This window comes from Lactuca serriola, chromosome 2 (assembly GCF_051521515.1).
Source record: "Lactuca serriola cultivar US96UC23 chromosome 2, Lser_US96UC23_V15, whole genome shotgun sequence".
Classification (NCBI taxonomy): Eukaryota; Viridiplantae; Streptophyta; class Magnoliopsida; order Asterales; family Asteraceae; genus Lactuca; species Lactuca serriola.
This window is the reverse complement of record NC_136409.1, coordinates 11,600,268-11,620,271: the sequence shown is the minus strand read 5'-3', so window position 1 is coordinate 11,620,271 and position 20,004 is coordinate 11,600,268. Positions and strand designations below refer to the sequence as shown.

At 35.3% G+C, this 20,004-nt stretch overlaps 2 protein-coding genes and 1 long non-coding RNA gene across 3 annotated transcripts; 1 reads left to right on the top strand and 2 right to left on the bottom strand.

Annotated features, from left to right (window-relative positions):
• Nucleotides 1-1,500: 1,500 nt before the first annotated feature.
• On the top strand, nucleotides 1,501-16,742 carry LOC145085975 (uncharacterized). Its single transcript, XM_079023682.1, has 7 exons — nucleotides 1,501-1,765; nucleotides 2,517-5,223; nucleotides 5,363-5,923; nucleotides 7,244-7,894; nucleotides 13,992-14,630; nucleotides 15,007-15,859; nucleotides 16,496-16,742. The coding sequence occupies exons 2-7, from the start codon at nucleotides 2,545-2,547 to the stop codon at nucleotides 16,498-16,500; spliced, it is 5,388 nt and encodes a 1,795-aa protein (XP_078879808.1). The 5' UTR covers nucleotides 1,501-1,765; nucleotides 2,517-2,544; the 3' UTR covers nucleotides 16,501-16,742.
• Nucleotides 9,996-10,593, bottom strand: LOC145090341 (syntaxin-21-like). The gene is made up of 4 exons (XM_079028608.1): nucleotides 10,567-10,593; nucleotides 10,340-10,478; nucleotides 10,162-10,230; nucleotides 9,996-10,070 (listed from the first exon to the last, which is right to left on the bottom strand). The coding sequence occupies exons 1-4, from the start codon at nucleotides 10,591-10,593 to the stop codon at nucleotides 10,018-10,020; spliced, it is 288 nt and encodes a 95-aa protein (XP_078884734.1). The 3' UTR covers nucleotides 9,996-10,017.
• On the bottom strand, nucleotides 11,205-12,954 carry LOC145090235 (uncharacterized). The gene is made up of 4 exons (XR_013701452.1): nucleotides 12,380-12,954; nucleotides 11,869-11,994; nucleotides 11,449-11,658; nucleotides 11,205-11,366 (listed from the first exon to the last, which is right to left on the bottom strand). It is a non-coding gene; the product is annotated as an uncharacterized LOC145090235 (long non-coding RNA).
• Nucleotides 16,743-20,004: the final 3,262 nt, after the last annotated feature.

Below are 20,004 nucleotides of genomic sequence, written 5' to 3'. Positions count from 1 at the left end.
ATATTTCTTAAACTTTTTGTTAGATTTTATAAATTAGAATATATTTTCTCAAAATTCCATAATTTTTAATTGGATTTCGACTTGTTCTGGAAATTTCATAGTTTTTTTTTTCTTTTTTTTTTCCCCGAAATTTGGAATTCCGGACCTAAATCCAAAATGTCATTAAAAAATTACCTTTTATCAAATTTTTTTTTGTGTGGTATCCAAAATGCCGTTTTCCGGACTTGTTAGTTATATTGACAAAAAAGTAGATGGGTAATTTGCTTTAATATTAAATCAAAATACGGTTAGTTTAGTGAATATCCCAAAAACTTAATAGGTTTAGCTGTTTTTGTTTTTTCTTTCTAAATTTTGTTAATTAGTAGTTTGAGATTGTTTACAAACAAATAACAAAACTAATGTACACCTATTTTTTTTATTAAAAGAATAAAAAAAATCAAATCATCATCTGTAATCTCATATATATTCTTTCCGTATCACTACAGATGATGATGTCTATACTTGTAGACCCCTTGGTGATGATGTCTATAGTTGTAGAATGCTTGGTGACGATGTATGTATATCCGTACAACTCTTGAAAGTTTGAGTAGTGGTGTCACCCAAAAAAAAAATTCCCAACAAATCTAAATTAATAGTGACACTCATATTTCAAGAGTTTGCATCTAATAGAAAAACATTTTTTAACATTGATGACCGAAATTGGGGTAGTGGCCCGGGACCCCCCGAGCTCCACATAAGTCTACCAATGCTCGCGTGCTCTTTAATCTTGGTGTCATCGCACCCATATCCGGCCAACATCTCCCCAAATTTGTACACATCTTTGGCATCCCCTTGCTATCATCAACACGGTCTCGCTACTACCCCCTCGTTGTCTCCTATACCCTTCGCTATTACCACCACTCAAATTCTCCATAGACCGTCCATTTTTCCATTGTCTTATTACTGTTTTTTCTCACAAAACAAGACGTCGACTCTCTAGTTTCATTCTTTTCTCACACCATCAATGAACTCCGGCTTTCCCTAACTCAATAGAATTAAGGGAAGAACTTCAACAATCCTTCTTGCTAACAAGTGATACTCATTGGGAAATTCATTAACTAGTGAACCTCACAATTTTTTTTTTTTTTTGTGCAGTCAATACCAGTGAGATCAAATAGACAAATATCGGACCTAGAAATAATAGAGGTTAGGAATGTCGGTCCAAAATTGCAGTCCCAAAAGCTACGCATATATAGACCATTGGGTATTTTAGCCAATTTTGGGTTAATTTGAATATGGACATAGTGATACTTTTGGTCGCAGATTTTGGGTTAATTTTTAAGCAATATAACTGGGCCAATCCATTGGCTATTTTAGCCCAAATATGAAATGGACTGGATTTTTTTATTTTCTTTCTAACATGCACGCACGCGGCACGCACATCTGGAAATCGGTATCACTCTAATTTGAAGACCTAGTCAACTTCATTAGCCTTCAGTCGTTACTTCCAATTACACCAAGTTCAAGTTCCGACTTCCAACGTCTCTTTTTTCTTTCCTAGATTCAGATTCCACTCCGATTCTGCAACAAAGGTGAGCTTGATCAGGGTTGAATCTAGCTGGATTATTTTTGACACTGCTCATCCCGAAATACTGCTTTCCACACTGTTGTATCATCGCCTCTACGAAATTAAATTTCTTTCTTGGCTCTGTTACTGAATCAGTAGCTTTGCAACTTGCTCACTATCAGCTGATACGTGTTTTACATATCTTTTGAAGAATAATAGGTACTCACTGTATTTTACATGTTGTATCATCCCACAAAAGATCTTTTTCCCATTTCCCTCAGTCGCTCAAGATCTATCCACCTTTATATATGTTATTAATGTTGGGATAATCGAGAAAAAAACTGGAGAGATTTAGCCCAGGGGCATTTTAGGAAAGTTTACTTTTTATGCGTTTTATGTGTTTGAGTAAGACTCTTTTAGAATTAGTATAAGTAGGGGTACAAGTTTTTCAGTCAATAATTACTTAGTCTCCAAGTTATAGTTATTCCTTTGCTTACTTCCCCTGTTCGTTCACTTCTGTCATGTTCTTCTGTTTCATTCAACTAAGTTCACAAGGTGTAAATTAGAAGCAGGCTCTAATTCTTCCTGTTAGTACCTTTGTGCCTCTTTTTTATCCCTTTTTTGTTTGAATTTCTTGTGCAAAAGGGCACAAGTTGAACTTGCAAGTTTCCAGTTAAAGTCTTCCATGTATTTTAAAATAATCATATTTTGGTATTTTTTATAATTAATCAATGATAAACCATTTTCCTGATTCCTATTACTATATAATCTAGCGTTATTTTGTTAAAAACTTTATCTTTAAGTTCATTGTAGATTATGGGATGGACTTATATTACGATTACATCATCGGTCTATGGGACAAAGCTAATCAAACCTTACTCAATGCAATGAATCTAGGATGCATTTAAATGCCCAATCCATTACAAATTTTCATCCAATTTCACCTGACAAATTGTTGGTTACTATGTAGATACTTCCACAAAGAAGATTTTCCTGCAATGGATGTTGTCAGTGTCATTCTGAAACCAGTTGTCGAGACACTTATGGAACCTGTTAAGAAGCATCTAGGCTACCTCATTTACAGTACAAAACATGTGAGGGATATGAGTAGCAAAATGAGGGAGTTAAATGCAGCAAGACATGCCGAAGAAGACCACTTGGACACGAACACTAGAACTCGTCTTGAGATTTCATCTCAGGTTAGGAGTTGGTTGGAAGAAGTGGAAAAGATCAATGCAAAAGTACAAACCGTTCCTAGTGATGCCGTTGCTTGTTGCAGTCTCAAGATTAGACACACAGTTGGAAGGGAAGCCTTCAAGCTAATTGAGAAGATTGAAAGTGCCACAAGACAACACTCTTTGATCACATGGACTGATCAGCCCATTCCTTTGGGAAAAGTTGATACCATGAAGGCTTCCTCCTCCACACCATCAAGTGATCACGATGACTTTCAATCAAGAGAAAAAACTTTTATTCAAGCACTGAAAGCACTTGAACCAAACAACACATCCCATATGATAGCGTTATGTGGGATGGGCGGAGTGGGGAAGACCACAATGATGCAAAGGCTGAAAAAGGTTGCCAAAGAAAATAGAATGTTCAGTTACATTGTTGAGGCAGTTATCGGGGAAAAAACAGACCCCATTGCTATTCAACAAGCTGTAGCGGATTACCTTCGTATAGAGTTAAAAGAAAGCACTAAACCAGCAAGAGCTGATAAGCTTCGTGAATGGTTCAAGGCCAACTCTGGAAAAGGTAATAATAAGTTCCTTGTAATTCTTGATGATGTCTGGCAGTCCGTTGATCTGGAAGATATTGGTTTAAGTCCTTTTCCAAATCAAGGTATCGACTTCAAGGTCTTGTTGACTTCGCGAGATGAACATGTTTGCACATTGATGGGGGTTGAAGCTTATTCAATTCTTAATGTGGGACTTCTAATAGAAACAGAAGCACAAAGTTTGTTCCAGCAATTTGTAGAAACTTTTGAGCCAGAGCTCCATAAGATAGGAGAAGATATTGTAAAGAAGTGTTGCGGTCTACCTATTGCCCTAAAAACCATGGCATGTACTCTGAGAAATAAAAGGAAGGATGCATGGGAGGATGCACTTTCACGTATAGAGCACTATGACATTCGTAGTGTTGTGCCTAAAGTCTTTGAAACGAGCTACCATAATCTACAAGACGAGGAGACTAAATCTGTGTTTTTGATGTGTGGTTTGTTTCCCGAAGACTTCGATATTCCTACTGAGGAGTTGATGAGGTATGGATGGGGCTTAAAGTTATTTGATAGAGTTTATACAATTAAAGAAGCAAGAAACAGGCTCAACACCTGCATTGAGCGACTGGTGCAGACAAATTTGTTGCTTGAAAGTGATGATGTTGGGTGTGTCAAGATGCACGATTTGGTCCGTGCTTTTGTTTTGGGTATGTTTTCTGAAGTCGAGCATGCATCAATTGTCAACCATGGTAATAGTAATATGCATGGGTGGACTGATAATGATATGACCGACTCTTGCAAAACAATCTCATTAACATGCGAGAGTATGTCTGAGCTTCCAGGAGACCTCAAGTTTCCAAACCTAATGGTTTTGAAACTTATGCATGGAGATAAGTCGCTAAGGTTTCCTCAAGACTTTTATGAAGGAATGGAAAAGCTCCAGGTTATATCATACGATAAAATGAAGTACCCGATGCTTCCCTTGTCACCTCAATGTTCCAACAACCTTCGAGTGCTTCATCTCCATGAATGTTCATTAAAGATGTTTGATTGCTCTTGTATCGGAAATTTGTTGAATGTGGAAGTGCTTAGCTTTGCTAAATCTAGCATTGAATTGTTACCTTCCACAATCGGAAGTTTGAAGAAGCTAAGGCTACTTGATTTGACAGATTGTCATCGTCTTCATATAAAACAGGGTGTCTTTAAAAATTTGGTCAAACTTGAAGAGTTGTATATGGGATTTTCTGATCGACCTCGAAGTTGGGGTAATATTAGCATGACAGATGTTAGCTACAATGAATTAGCAGAATGTTCAAAAGGCCTTAGTGCATTAGAATTCCAGTTCTTTAAAAACAATGCCCAACCAAAGAATATGTCGTTTGAGAAACTTAAACGATTCACGATCTCAATGGGATGTACTTTATATGGAGGATACTTTAAGAGAACGTACGCTGTCCAAAACACGTTGGAGTTGGTTACTAACAAAGCTGAACTATTGGAATCTAGAATGAACGAGTTGTTTGTCGAAACGGAGATGCTTTGTTTAAGTGTTGATGATATGATTGATCTTGGTGATGTTTGTGTGGATTCCTTACGTTCTCCTCAACCTTCTGCATTCAGAATTCTAAGAGTCTTTGTCGTTTCCAAGTGTGCTAAGTTGAGTTACCTTTTCACAATTGGTGTAGCCGAAGATTTGTTAAATCTTGAACATCTGGAAGTTGTTTCATGTAATAATATGGAACAACTCATATGTACTGAGAATGCTGGAAAAGAGACAATTATGTTCCCCAAGCTGAAATTTTTATCCTTGCGTGATCTACCGAAGCTATTAGGTTTGTGTAATAATGTCAACATAATTAAGCTACCACAACTCGTAGATTTGCAACTTAAGGGCATTCCAGGTTTCACATGCATTTATCCGCAAAAGAAGTTGGAAACACCTAGTTTGTTGAAGGAAGAGGTAGATTTATATGTTTTATGTTAATACAATTAGACAATCTTTTCAACTAAACATTTCAGTATATATCTATATATCTGAAATTTGATTATATGATGTATTATTGTTTGGATGTGGCTGTTAAGGGATGATTATTTTGCAGGTTATGATTCCTAAGTTGGAGACACTTCAAATTGATGACATGGAGAATTTAAATGAAATATGGCCTAGTGAACTTGGTAGTTGTGAGAAAGTTAAGTTGAGAGAGATTGAAGTGAAAAATTGTGATAAACTTGTGAATCTATTTCCGGACAATCCCATGTCTTTGTTGCATCATCTTGAGGAGCTTGTGGTCGAGAAATGTGGTTCCATTGAATCGTTATTTAACATCAACTTGGATTGTATTGGTGCAATTGGAGAAGAAGACAACAGTAGCAGCTTAAAAAACATCAAAGTGGAGAATTCAGGGAAGTTTAGAGATGTGTGGAGGATAAAAGGCACAAATAGCTCCCGTCCGCTTGTCCGTGGCTTTCAAGCTGTTGAAAAGATAAACATTAAGAAATGTGAGAGGTTTAGAAATGTATTCACACCTATCACCGTCATTTTTGATCTGGGGGCACTTCTGGAGATTCTGATACAAGAATGCGGAGAAAACAGGGGAAATGATGATTCGGAAGAGAGTTGCCAAGAGCAAGAGCAAGAGCAAGAGCAAGAGCAAGAGCAGGTATGGATTTCAATTGCACTTTCTTACTTAATTAAGGATTAAGCTCCTATCTTTTGAAGGAGATGACATTTAATAAGATCAATTTTTTTCTAAACATGATTTGGACCAAATATCACCAAAAACTCTTAAGTTCTGGAATTGATTCAGCTTAAAACTCGACCAACATAATCACAGAATTCATAGCTAAAGCTAAATGCCTGTACAAATTCCTTTCATCTTTTTTTTAGATCTTGATTGCAAGTGGAATGATTTCAACTTTAAATTGATAAAAATCCACATTATAGAGAGATTAGCTTGAAAACAAATGGTCCAGGTGGATATGGTTGATGAAGATGGAAGGGAGAGCTGATTTCAAAGACAAACAAACGCATCGTGATTTTAAATGTGTTTTTGGTGTATTTCTTATATTTGCTTTCTTCCCATTTCTTTGTTTCTTGATCTGTTAAAAAGTAGGGTAGAGATAAGAAAACGAGGGTGGGGAGTGGTTCCATGGGATGTGGGGTCGATAATTTATGGAGATTGGTGGTTTGGGGTGCTGGAGAATATGATCGACCGTGGGAAGGTGGGATGGTTTATGGTGGGCCCATTTTCATTTATATAAAACAAGGGGTAAAATGCTCATTTTATATGTATTTAACTGTCCTCTCTTAACGATGAAAGTCTCACAGAACAAAACCACAATGAAACCTTGTCATAACGATGTTTTTTTTATGTTGCAATTTTCATCTTCAAGGACAAGTACCACAGAAAAATGCTCACAAGGACCATTTTTGCAGTTTACTTTAGTATATTTTTTAATTATGATGCCCAAGATTGAACCTTTTCATCCTCTTTCTTTCTTTTTTAATTTAATAAGGGGTACCAGTGTCACCTTCTTATTCTTAACCGGTAAAAAAGGGCGATACTTAAAAGCATAGGGACTAAGGTTGTATGGAAATAGTTCAGTGACTTGGATGGGCAGATAAATTTTGTAAACTTAACCCTTAATTGACTACGTTGCCTATTAATTCAATTTCAAGCCAACTCCATCTCTTGTTTGAAAATAATCCACATCTTAAATTAAATATATTTTATTGTTACATAGGAGCCTATAACATCTTCTAATAATGTATCTGAAGGTGAAGGATCCAACTATTTTTAATCTGTCAACAATTTCAATCATTTGCAAATGTTCCTTAAAAAATTACCTAAAATCAAAATAATCTTATTCAAATCCAAAATTATAAGAGAGAATTGTGAATGGATGTGGAATTATAAATCATTAACACAATTTTGTACTCACGTTACTAATTATATTTCTTGTTGGATATATGTGCCCAGACAGAGGAAGAGACATTACAAGAAGTCACTGATACTAAGATTTCTAATGTTGTATTCCCATCCTATCTCATACACTCTTTTCATGACCTCAATAAACTTGAATTGTTCAATTATGAAGGAGTGGAGGTGGTGTTTGAGATAGAGAGTCCGACAAGTAGAGAATTGGTAGCAACTCACCATAACCAACAACAGCCTATTATACTTCCCAACCTCCAGGAATTAGATCTAAGTTATATGGACAACATGAGTCATGTGTGGAAGTGCGAGAACTGGAATAAATTCTTAACTCTTCCAAAACAACAATCAGAATCCCCATTTCACAACCTCACAACCATACATGTTGAACGTTGCAAAAGTATTAAGTACTTGTTTTCACCTCTCATGGCAAAACTTCTTTCCAACCTAAAGAAAGTTGAGATATATTTTTGTGATGGTATTGACGAAGTTGTTTCAAACATGGATGATGAGGATGAAGAAAACACTACATTTACATCTAAATCTACCCACACAAGCACCCCTTTGTTCCCTAGTCTTGATTCTCTCACTCTATATGTCCTGAAGAATCTGAAGTGTATTGGTGGAGGTGGTGCCAAGCATGGGAGCAATGAAATATCTTTCAACAATACCATTACAACTACCGATCAATTTGAGGTATGTTCTGTACATATTCAATTATTTATTTAATTTCTTTGACAATATCCATTTTTCTTTGGAATTTATCTAAGAAAATATAAAAGATTTAAACTTTTATTGCACACCGGATGCCTACCATGCAAACTCAAGAATGGGATTTGGAGGCATAAAAAGTTCGATTCATATGAACAAGTATTACCTTGTATTTGTTATTTATCATAATTCATATCATTTACTGATAAGATTTCTTTTTTATTTATTCTAATTAGACAATACACACACGTCTACTTAGGTTTGCCATTCTATGTGAATCCTCAGTTGTTTCTGTAACCAAGCATCTTTAGATTATTTTTCCAGTTTCATAAATGTGTTTATTTTTGACAATTTTTTTCCTTTTATTGTTGTAATCCCAACCAGTTATGTAGTTAAATCTTCATGTACATAATAATGCATTTTATACATAGTATACTAAGATAACCCTTACCTAAATGATAAATGCCATGATACATTATATATATATATATATATATATATATATATATATATATATATATATAATCAGTAAACAATCAAATTTAATTTTCAACTAAAAACTAGCGGTGAGCAATGATACATTATATCTTATATATACATTATATGTTATATATATAATCAGTAAATAATCAATTCTCTGGAATGTTGGACCCGGTTTCTAAATTGTAAAAAGAAATTTCATAAAGCAAATTAGCTGTAACCATTACAAACCACAAAGATTAACAATTAACCATCATAATTCAAACATACACATGTAAATACTACTTACTGCATTTCTTTTCTGATATATACTACACTGTCAGCATGCACTACTAGAAACAAGGGTTTTTGCGACAGATAAATCCGTTGCTATTTCGTCACTAAAGGTCTTTTGCGACAGATCTGTGACAGACTTACTGCATAGCCAAATATAACGTGGCTAATGACTTAGCTAGAGATTTAGCGACGGACTTGTTTTTCCTTGCGACGACTTTAGCAACAGAATATCCATCGCAAATTGGTCCATTACTACCTTTATTCAGGACATCAACAACAAAAATATTTCGTCGCTAATCCCTTGCAAACCTCTTTATATGTCTTTTCATATGTCCGTCGCTAATCACTAGCAAATTTTAGATGTGATTTTTTTTGTTTCCGTAGCTGATCCCTTGCAAATATATAGTATTAATTTTTTTTATTACAAATCTAAAACAAAAAAAATACTAAAAACATCAAAAAATTATACAATCCCAAATTAAACAATAACAAATTAATACCAAGGGAATCATATAACTATACAATCCAAAACCAAACACTAATATTAAAATACTAAAATCAAATATCAAAATTTAACAAAACATCCAAAAACATCAAATATCAATGTTTACCAAAATGATCAAAATCATCAAATATCAAAGTTTAATTATTGATTTTTATTTCTAAGTATAATGTACCATAATCTCAATTTTGTCTCATATTTTGAGTTTCCACATACATATTCCCCATTGCTTCATATCTTACATTGCATCCGAATGGACCATAATGGAATTGGATTCCGATTCCAGTTAAACCCCATGGAATTAGGCGAACCAAGTTCTACTTACTTTTTCCTGCAATGGAATAAGGCATGGTATTTGTTGGAAACATGATTTTCTCTTGATGAAGGACATTATGGTCTACTCATTTGAAGCTAAACTAAATACAAGAATAGAATGGAATTGAATTCCGATTTCAACCAAAAAATATATAAAAAAACATGTTGGTGAAAGAAAATACCATGTTTGCATATTAGTCTTCAGAAATTTCTCTTTTGGGATTTTGATCTTTGAGCATTTGTATAGACCATTATGGATCACTGAGAAGGTCTTAACTGATCATAACTGCTGGACACAAGAAACCACAAGAAAAAGTGCAAGACTGATCTTAACTGCTGGACACGACATCTCTCAAATGACAATATAGCCCTCCTGAAACTCCTTTTTGCCAATAAATTCCAGAACCCTAACAATCTGAATAAAAAAACAAAGTTTGGCATAAATCCCTATTAATATTTCTATGTATAATCATCAGTTATTCATCCCTACTAAAATTGAAATTGCAAATACTGATCTGGTCTTCTTTTGGTGCACTTATTTGCACATTAAGACAACGAGAACGAACAGCTTCAGTAAGCTTTGATGAGCTGTCACAGCATAGGATCAAACGACAAATATTTAAAATTAAAACCCTCATCAACACAATAACAAATAACATAAACTAACCAATAAATATACTTTCTGAAAGCTGGATTCTTGCTTGTGCAGTTGCAGCATGAGAATTCTCAATATTTGACCCGATATCATCTGAAAAAACAAACATCATGTAATTTACTTTCCTTAATATAGCATTGCACTTATGTTTCTTTTTTTTTTTTTTTTTTTCATTTCAACACTGTACTTTCAAGCTACTTACCAATCATGGCTCCTTGTTCATGAACCAAAACAGCAAGATCTTTAAAAATCTCATTTACTTCCCCAATTTGATTCTGTATTTCTCTTTCCTCAATAATCGCCTCATTAAATGCAATCTCATTGTCCAATAACAAAACCTCCTGTCTACACAACACAAAGAAAGAACTTATAAAAATAATGATGACATGGCCATAAAAAGGTAAAAACGGAAGAACAACAACACCTCACCTTCTGGATTCCACAAGAAGTGCACATTGTTATGAGTTTTTGTCTGAGCTTATATCGATTTCACTGGCTGCATAATTGCAAATACAACCATAACAATCTGTTAATTCACAAAGTTAATTCAATTTAGTTCCATATGTGAATTGGACATTTACCTTGAAGGAAGAACAGTTTGAGGAACAAAAGGAGTGTAAGCTGTCTCTCTTTCAGCTGAAAGGCATCGAGCTTTATGAAATTCTTTTAGCACTGCTTGAAAATCTTTTGCAAGTTTAGCATCTATAATCTTTTTGCTAGTCTGCATTCCAAAAAAAACAAAAATCAATCACTATTAAAGGAGTGTAAATCTTTTTTGATGTGTTTGTGTATGAGAATTGAGAAGGAATCAATTACTTACACTAACTTCAACACGATGATCTGTTTCACTAGCTTGTTTGAGTTTCTCTGAAGTTTTCAAATGTTCTTCTTAGAAAGTGTTGTGCTTCTCTTGAAGGTTTATCAATCTCATTGAGTACTAATACTGATACAGCATATATAAAACACCATGAGCACATTGGTAGGACGGATGTCACACACACACACACAGATATATATATATATATATATATATATATATATAAGAATACTTGTTTGCAAACCTTTGAAACCCTTCTTTCCTTTAACGTTAATTGGTCTGTTTTTTGCCATTTCTGTAATGATTTCTTGAACAATGTACCGATCCTGGAACCCAGCATCACTTAGGTTCAGCTCCACTAGTGGGTGCTTGAAAGAGTCGTCAGTTCCAAACCAACAGTTCTACTTCCAGCCTGCAAAAGAGCCATGTTTCAATCTTGTTAGCTACCTCTGCATAATCAGGAATAACAAATAATTCAGAAGGGAGATACTTACATCAACTTTCCAGGTTTTTTTCTCCACTTTCACCTGTAAATTAACCAAATTCAGGAAGAACAGACAGTTTCATCATCCGATTAGAGGGACATAAAATTAAACAAAAGAGAGAAGAGACGGAATTTTAAAAAGACCTTCTCGGTACTAGCCCCAAACATCTTCCTGAGAAGGGCCATAACTAGGGTTTTCTTCAATTCCCCAAACATCTGCCTGAGAAGGGCCATGTTTGCAATTAGCCCTAAACATCTACAATTTGATCGCAATTCCCAGACTCTATGTTTTTATCCAAGCAATTATAACAGATGTTGGTGATGCCACCCTTGAACCACCGAGTAGATAGATAGGAATGGCCAATGGCTGATTAGGTGTGTGATACAAAATGAAAGAGGCAGATGTCAGAAAGATAAAAGTATTGTTTACCTCAATTTTGATGTTCCCATTTGTAACATCAAGATTCTCTGAGTAAACCTATTGACCCCATTTCTCTTTCCAATAGAATTCTGATGCGCCATATCATACCAAAAGCCACCAGGATCTTCAATTGATCTTTTGTATATCTCCAACTCCAAGTACTGAAATGGTGCCCCAAATCATCGATTATATGATGAAAATGTTTATTAAAAAGAACAGCGAATAGGTCATTTTCCTTCTTGTGATTAAAGTTCACTTCGTATTTTGAAAATCCAAAGTAGAAGACTTCAAATTAAAATAGGAATTTTGTCCTCTTTGTTCTTATTAGGTCAAAATATATCCTCATTGAAATAACAGATCTATATGTATATGTAGCCATCAATCCTTTCTCAATAATCAAAACTAGAGTATCGCCTTTAGCAAGAACTTATGTATTTGACTCGACATCGACTCTATTTTTTCGACGAAATGAAACAATATATGTAGATGATCTGCTATTGATCAATTTTGAGGATGATACCTTTTGAGGAGAGGGTACGTATGCCTGTTGGGAGAAATCGTGACCGGGAAATACGAGATCGTCCTCCTCGGATGCAAGAGACTCACCGAGTATCACGACATTTAGCTTTCGTATCTTGCCGGCACCCGACGGGCGAGTCGCCATTGACTCCAAATGACGGAGGTGATTAGTTGTGGTCAGATTTTTCCTAGTTGCCATGATCGGAAACGTGACTCGAACGGATTTGAGAGTCAACTCTCCTTCCTCTTCGATTGGAGATTGTTGAGCAGTTATACTAAGAGCTCTGAAGAGACAATAGAGGATTGAACGGCACTGGCACGGAAACGATGAGTCAATGAGGAATGGAGACGAATCGATAGGGAAGCCAAAGAGGATGTGAGAGGGATTTGAGTCGACATAAGGCCAATTAGGGATTTGGGAAAGATATCTGTTGGAATGAAAATAAACCAAGGAACCAGAAAAGAAGAAAAGTGGGGAATGAAAAAACGAGGCGTCAATTTTCTGCGAGCGTTTTTAGCAATCCATCGTTATTCCCTCGCTAAAGGTTTTAATCTGAGACGGATTAACGATGAAATGTTTTTGTCTAGATATTATTAGCAGTCAGTCGATGATCCCTCGTTAGCGCCTCTCTAAAGTATGTTAGTCAACATTTTCGTGCATTCCATCGTTGATCCCTTGCTAAGTCGTCGTTGACTAGCTACGGATAGAATCCGTAGCTGATTTTGTTGCTAAAGGTCAAGTTTCTAGTAGTGATGGATGACAAATTGACCACAAATCCTAGCATGTCTATGATTGAAGTGCTAAACCCACAAATCCCTGCATTAATTGTAGATGTGTTTAAACTAAAAGAACTTAAAAACACAATGAATCTCCACACAAAAGTAACTTGTTCATACCTGATGCTGAATACATGTACTAAAATCATCTTCTTGTGATTTTGCCACTGATGCTCTTCAATAATGACAAGAATCGAACCAAATCTTGAGAGACTAAGGTTAGTCATTAACACATTATGACCAAATCATCACATTATGAGATATCATTTAATTCTCACATTATAACCAATTTAATGGTTACAGCTCCTACGACTAAAGGCCAATCATTAAAATTTGAGGGTCATGCATGTAACACATAACTTCACAACCTGTTGTAAACCATAGTAATGAAGTATGATACTATGATGTAAGAGTCAGAAACTTACCCTAGAAATAAAAAACAAGATATGTGCTCTAATCTAGAGAGTAAGAAACAAAAAAGGCAATAAGTATTTAGTTAAATGTAACTTATTTTAGATAATATAATATTACCCAGGTATTGAAGGATAGAATTCAATAATTTATAATTCTACCCCAAAACTAATTTTTCTAAGCTTGTATTAAACATGTGCTTTCTTGATTTCATTGAATTTGCATTCCTATATTTTAGGTTGTAAAGTAAATCCTGACACTAATTTAAGATTTTTTTTTTTTTTTTTTTTTAAGAAAACTACATTTTTGATGTGGAGAGCACTCGTGTCATTTAGTATAAAAAAACTAGATTTTGAATTAAATTTCATTTACAAAAGCTATGTCTATAGTTTAATTTTACATTAATTTTCCATCTGTTGTGGCAGTTGTCTGATGCAGGTGGTGTTTCTTGGAGTTTATGCCAATACGTTAGAGAGATAGAGATATATATGTGTGATGTACTGTCATGTGGGATTCCATGTTACGCAGCAGGACAAATGCAAAAACTTCAAGTGCTGACAGTAAGGTTTTGTGATGGGATGAAGGAGGTATTTGAAAATAGTGGTTGTGATGAAGGAATTACAAGAGTAAATCATAGTGTTTATATGCTTCCCAATCTAAAGATATTGAAAATCTACAAGTGTGGGGGTTTGGAACATATATTCACATTCTCTGCACTTAAAAGCCTGAGACAGCTCCAAGAGTTAAAGATATCATATTGCAAGGCCTTGAAAGTGATTGTGAAGAAGGAAGATAAAGATGCATTATTCAATCTACCATCAAAGGAGGTTGTGGTCTTTCCTCGTCTCAAGTCCATTGAACTAGAAGATCTACCAGAGCTGGTGGGTTTCTTCTTGGGGAAGAATGAGTTCCATTTGCCTTCATTAGATAAACTTATCATCAAGAAATGCCCAAAAATGATGGTGTTTGCAGCTGGTGGGTCCACAGCTCCCCATCTCAAGTATATGCACACAGAATTAGGCAAACATACTCTTGATCAAGAATCTGACCTTAACTTTCATCAGGTATATATATTTCTTTAATTGGCATCATCTAATTAAGAAAGATATCATTGCATGATTGCCAACTAAAATATATTAAACACATTCACACTAGTTTCCGTCTAAGTTTATGTATGTTGTCACTTGAATCAAACTTTTCCATTTTGAACAAGGGCAAAAAGGTCCAAAATAACCTTACATATCTAACTTACTTTATGAGATCAAAATAGTAACCCATTAATTGGATAACTTTTAGTTGGAGTTATAAGTACCATGCATTGTGATTAATAATTATAAATCCCTTGTATTTCATTAAATTTAGTACAACATACATACCACATTTTAAATGTTTTTTTTTAACATATATTATCATCTGGCAATTTCTTTATTGGACTTGCAGATCCCATTCCCGCGTTTACACAGTGCAACCTTGTGCCCTGCTACTTCAGAAGGGATACTTTTGTCTTTTCATAACTTGATCAATTTACATGTCGTATGTAATAATGTTAAAAAGATTATTCCATCCAGTCAGTTGCTCCAACTACAAAAGCTGGAAACGATTTCTGTAATCTCGTGTTATAAGGTAGAGGAGGTATTTGAAGAAGCATTGGAAGTAGAAGGGAGAAATAGAAATAGAAATAGTAGTAGCGAAAGTGAAAGTGGAAGTGGTTTTGATGAATCGTCACAAACTACTACTACTACTCTTGTCAATCTTCCAAACCTTACACAAGTATGCTTATATGATGTACGAAGTCTGAGGTATATATGGAAGAGCAATCAGTGGTCAGCATTTGAGTTTCCAAACCTAACAAGATTATCCATTAATAGTTGCGATAGGTTAGAGCATGTTTTTAGTAGTTCCATGGTTGGTAGTCTATTGCAACTCCAAGAGCTACATATAAGTTACTGCAAGCGTATGGAGGAGGTGATTGTTAAGGATGCAGATGTTTCTGTAGAAGAAGACAAAGAGAAAGAATATGATGGCAAGACGAATGAGATACTTGTGTTACCTCGTCTAAAGTCCATATCACTTAGTAATCTTGCATGTCTTAAGGGGTTTAGCATGGGAAAGGAGGATTTTTCATTCCCATTATTGGATACTTTGATAATCAATCAATGCCCAGCAATAACGACTTTCACCAAGGGAAATTCCGCTACTCCACAGCTAAAAGAAATAGAAACAAGTCTTGGCCCGTGTTATGCTGCAGGGGAAAAAGACATCAACTCCGCTATCATAAAAGATCAAACAAGAGGTAAACAAGATCTTTCTTTCTTTAATAATTCTTAAACCACATTTGAAAAGTTTTATGTAAGTTTTTTTGTTATTGTCAGAACCTATTGCCTATATTTTAAATTTCATGTTGTTGGAACATGCTCTACACAAGATCAAACATGCACTAATATTCACAGTAAAAGAAAGAACATGCAATCTGAAGATAGGAAAATTTTCTGTGTATTGCTCATTCATGGAAAACAGAAAATACATACATACACGTCCTACTCCAATTAGAAGATAAACCCTACTCTATTTATAATAATAATCATGCTAAGAAAAAGGAAAACTATTAGCTAAAACCACAAAGATAGGACTACTAAGTCCACATTTATTGAAGCTCCACCAAACCACCTGTGCATAAAGAACCTGGACTGACCCATTCAAACACGCAACCGACTTGACCCGTACTCTACCTGAACCATCAAGATTAACCCAACACATGTTTATGTACTTACTGCAGGAATTCAAAAAAAGACTGATTATTGATTAATGTGAAGTAATTACTAAAGGAAAATTCTATTTTCATGTATCCTGATTGGCTATTTGGCCTTTTACTTCATGATTTTCAGATGTATTCTTCATGATGATGTGAATGTTATTAATTAATTGTTAGGTTGAAAGGTGATGACCATCTAAACCAACGGACTATTTGGTACGTAGTATTCAAGGAGAGAATTTTTGATCATATGAAAAGGATACTAAATAAAGAACATGATTGCTATGAAGACGTTCAAGAACGAGGAGAGAACGTATGAATCAAATAACAAGCTGAAGCTGCTCATTTATCTAACTTTGTTGTTTAAGATGCTAATTTTGATATTTAAAATCCGTTGGTATCATTATCTGGGTTTATTAGCAAATTTTATATATATTCAAAACAAAAAAAAATTTAAAATATACATCAAATCCATATTTTATAATCAATAAATATAAAAGTAAAAAGTTTCAATATTCAATACATTAAAACCATAAATTTTAAATACATATCAACGGTATAAAAATAATTTACATATTTATACAAAATAACAAAACCCATAAGGTGTCCCCAACATGATGACATCTTTTCCATTTCATGAGCTTCCATACACTTACACCTGCAACCAAACACACAAACACACCTTAAATCATACGTGTAACTTAGTGTATGAGAGAGAGAGAGAGAGAGAGAGAGAGAGAGAGAGAGAGAGAGAGAGAGAGAGAGAGAGAGAGAGAGAATTCTTACTAGATGGACCATTTTAAATGATGGATTAGATCTTCAACTTGATCTCGTTCATTCCTCAACAATATAAGATGCTGCACAAAACAAAATATGTTATTGATATGATTATAAAATTAGACTTTATCTAGAAGAGGCTACAACTCAACCTCCATCATATCTCCATTGGTATAACATCAGAAGCAAGAAGCAAACACAAGAGTCTCACCAAGGTATAACTAAAAAAGACTTTTTTATATTAAATCCAACAAATGAGGTTCAGGGTTAATTAAATACCACTTAATAAATAAATTCCTCCCAATAATTTGTAACAAAGCAAGATCAGTCACTTCATATTGTCCATGATCAGACCAACAACCCCGTTGATCCTAGTGATGATCTTTGTGAATAATGAATAATGATATCATCACATATACATGAAATAAGGATAAAAAAGTCAAAATTAACTGTAAACAAGCACACTAGAAAGAATGATATAAATAATTAAGGGTAATTAAGTAAATACATACCTCCATCTTTAGCAACACCATAAATTAATTTGATGGTCTTCTGGACTAGCAAAAATGCAATGGCAAGATGAATCATAAATTATTAGATTAGGACACCAAGTTTTGCAAAAAATCAGTCATCCTAATTAAGCCATTATAGTTGTTAATGGGCATAAAATGCTAGGAACAATAGGACAAGTTATTCCAATTTGGCGACTATCATTCACGAAATTTAGAAAATTATAAACCTGCAACACAAAATGCCATTTGTAAGTTAGCAATCAACATAAGGAATAGGGTTATGCTAGTGACCGGTTAGGTCGGTGTCCTAGCCATGTATGCTGTATGATCTGTTAAGATCGGTTTGGTTAGTTGTGGATTGTTATATGATTATATATTTTATGTGCACATGGTTGTTGGATTGGGGTTGGGCTGAGGCGGGTCCTGCTTTGTACTGTAGGCCAACATACCCAGGGCGGACGAGATAGACCGAAGGCCCGTCGAGCAGTCCAGATAGGCTGAAGACCCAAGAGGGCGGATCAGACGTGTCGATGCTGACCAAACAGACTGAAGTCCTGGAGCGGGCGGACGAGTCATACTGTAGACTCAGAGAGTGGACCACGTGGAATGAAGGCCCGGAGCGGGCGGACCAGTCATACTGTAAACTCGGAGAGAGAGTGGACTGGGTGGACTGAAGGCCTGGTACAGGCGGACCAGTCACACTGTAGACTCGATATGCATGACTGTTCTGTATTGTGATATGATATGATATGTGTATGGTTATGTGGTTGGTATCTTGCGGGTAACTCACTAAGCTTTCGAGCTTACAGTTTCAATTGATTGTTTCAGGTACTTCAGAAGATCGTGGCAAGGCGAAGGTGTGATCGTACCGCTCCTCATTTTAATGATAATGTTTCTGGGACACTCTGATGTGAAACTAATTGGAAACTTTTTTGTAATAATTTAATGAATGTGGGTTGTTTTGAAAAGTTTAAATTGGTTGGAAAATTTTGGATGTTACAAGTTGGTATCAGAGCCTTGGTTTGAGTGAATTGGAGGAACATTCGTGTGAATCCAGTCTCAAATCAGGGGGAGTTTTCAAAATGAAATTTAAAAATGGTTTTCAAAAATAAGTGAAGGAGGAAGCGGAGGTACGATCAGCCAGAGCTAGTAAGTAGACCCCAAAATACCATACAAGTTATTTGATTATGTGATATGTTAGAACAGCATGCTAGTACTAGGCTAGAGATCTTCAGGAATTGCATGATAAAATTACCTGATTATATGATGCATGTTAGCCTAGGGTTCTCTTGTTATGCGTGGGGTGAGTTATGTGGGACCAGTAGGTCAGTTATGAGATATTTAGTGCTCCTTTAGGAGTTTGGGGTGAGCGCTCGTTATGTCGGTTTATGTTATTGTTAGGGTGTTGTGGTGATACTTGGTACAAATATGGGTAGGTGTGGAAGGTAGTATGGGCCCGTACTACAGAAAGCACATCATCCTAGGGTATTTCTGCATTATCTCCTGAGCTTGTGGATGGTACATCTTCAAAGTTTATAACCTTATCTCTTTCTTTTTGGCTATAATGTATCCACCTTTCTTCTTCATTAAACTCAACATTCCTGCTTATTATCACTTTGCCACTAAGAGGGTTATATAAACGATATGCTTTGGATTGAGGACTATACCCAATGAAAATACATTTTAGAGATTTTTCATCAAGTTTTGAACAAGAATTTACCAAAGCTTATGCTAAACAACCAAAGACTTTTAAGTGGCTTAATGTGGGTTTTCTACCTGTCCAAGCTTCATATGGTGTGTGATTCATTACAGCTATAGTTGGAGAGATATTAAGAATATACACGATAGTTGCAACAGCCTCTCCCCAAAACTGATCAGACAATCCCTTCGTTTTCAGCATGCTTCTTGCCATTTCTTCTACTGTTCTATTTTTCCTCTCTGCTACCCCGTTTTATTAGGGTGTTTCTGGTGCTGTTAATTGCCTGTAAATGCCATTTTTTTTCACAAAAATCATTAAATTCATTAGATAAAAACTCGCCACCACGATCAGTTCTAAGAGCCTTGATGTTCTTGCCACTTTGTTTCTCCACAAGTGCTTTGAAATTCTTGAAACACTCAAAGGCTTTTGACTTGAGTTTTAGTAAATAAACCCAACTCATACGACTGAAATCATCAATATGCAAGAAAAAATACCAACTTCCGCTAAATGTCTCAGCTTTCATAGGACCACACAAGTCAGCATGTACAAGTTCTAGGCAATCTGAAGCTCTCCAAGAACTTGCAACTTGAAACGACTTTCTGCTTTGTTTTCCATAAACACACCCCTCACAAAAACCAACTTCACCAATATTTGGCAGCCCGAAAACCATCTCTTTTTTGCTTAGCAATCTCAGCCCA

Coding starts and splice junctions, on each gene's coding strand:
- LOC145085975 (XM_079023682.1), top strand. CDS start 2,545: ATGGATGTTGTCAGTGTCATTCTGAAACCAGTTGTCGAGACACTTATG. Junction 5,224..5,362: donor CTAGTTTGTTGAAGGAAGAG/GTAGATTTATAT, acceptor ATTATTTTGCAG/GTTATGATTCCTAAGTTGGA. Junction 5,924..7,243: donor AAGAGCAAGAGCAAGAGCAG/GTATGGATTTCA, acceptor ATATGTGCCCAG/ACAGAGGAAGAGACATTACA.
- LOC145090341 (XM_079028608.1), bottom strand. CDS start 10,593: ATGTGCACTTCTTGTGGAATCCAGAAG. Junction 10,479..10,566: donor CTTCTTGTGGAATCCAGAAG/GTGAGGTGTTGT, acceptor TTGTGTAGACAG/GAGGTTTTGTTATTGGACAA. Junction 10,231..10,339: donor TGAACAAGGAGCCATGATTG/GTAAGTAGCTTG, acceptor TTGTTTTTTCAG/ATGATATCGGGTCAAATATT.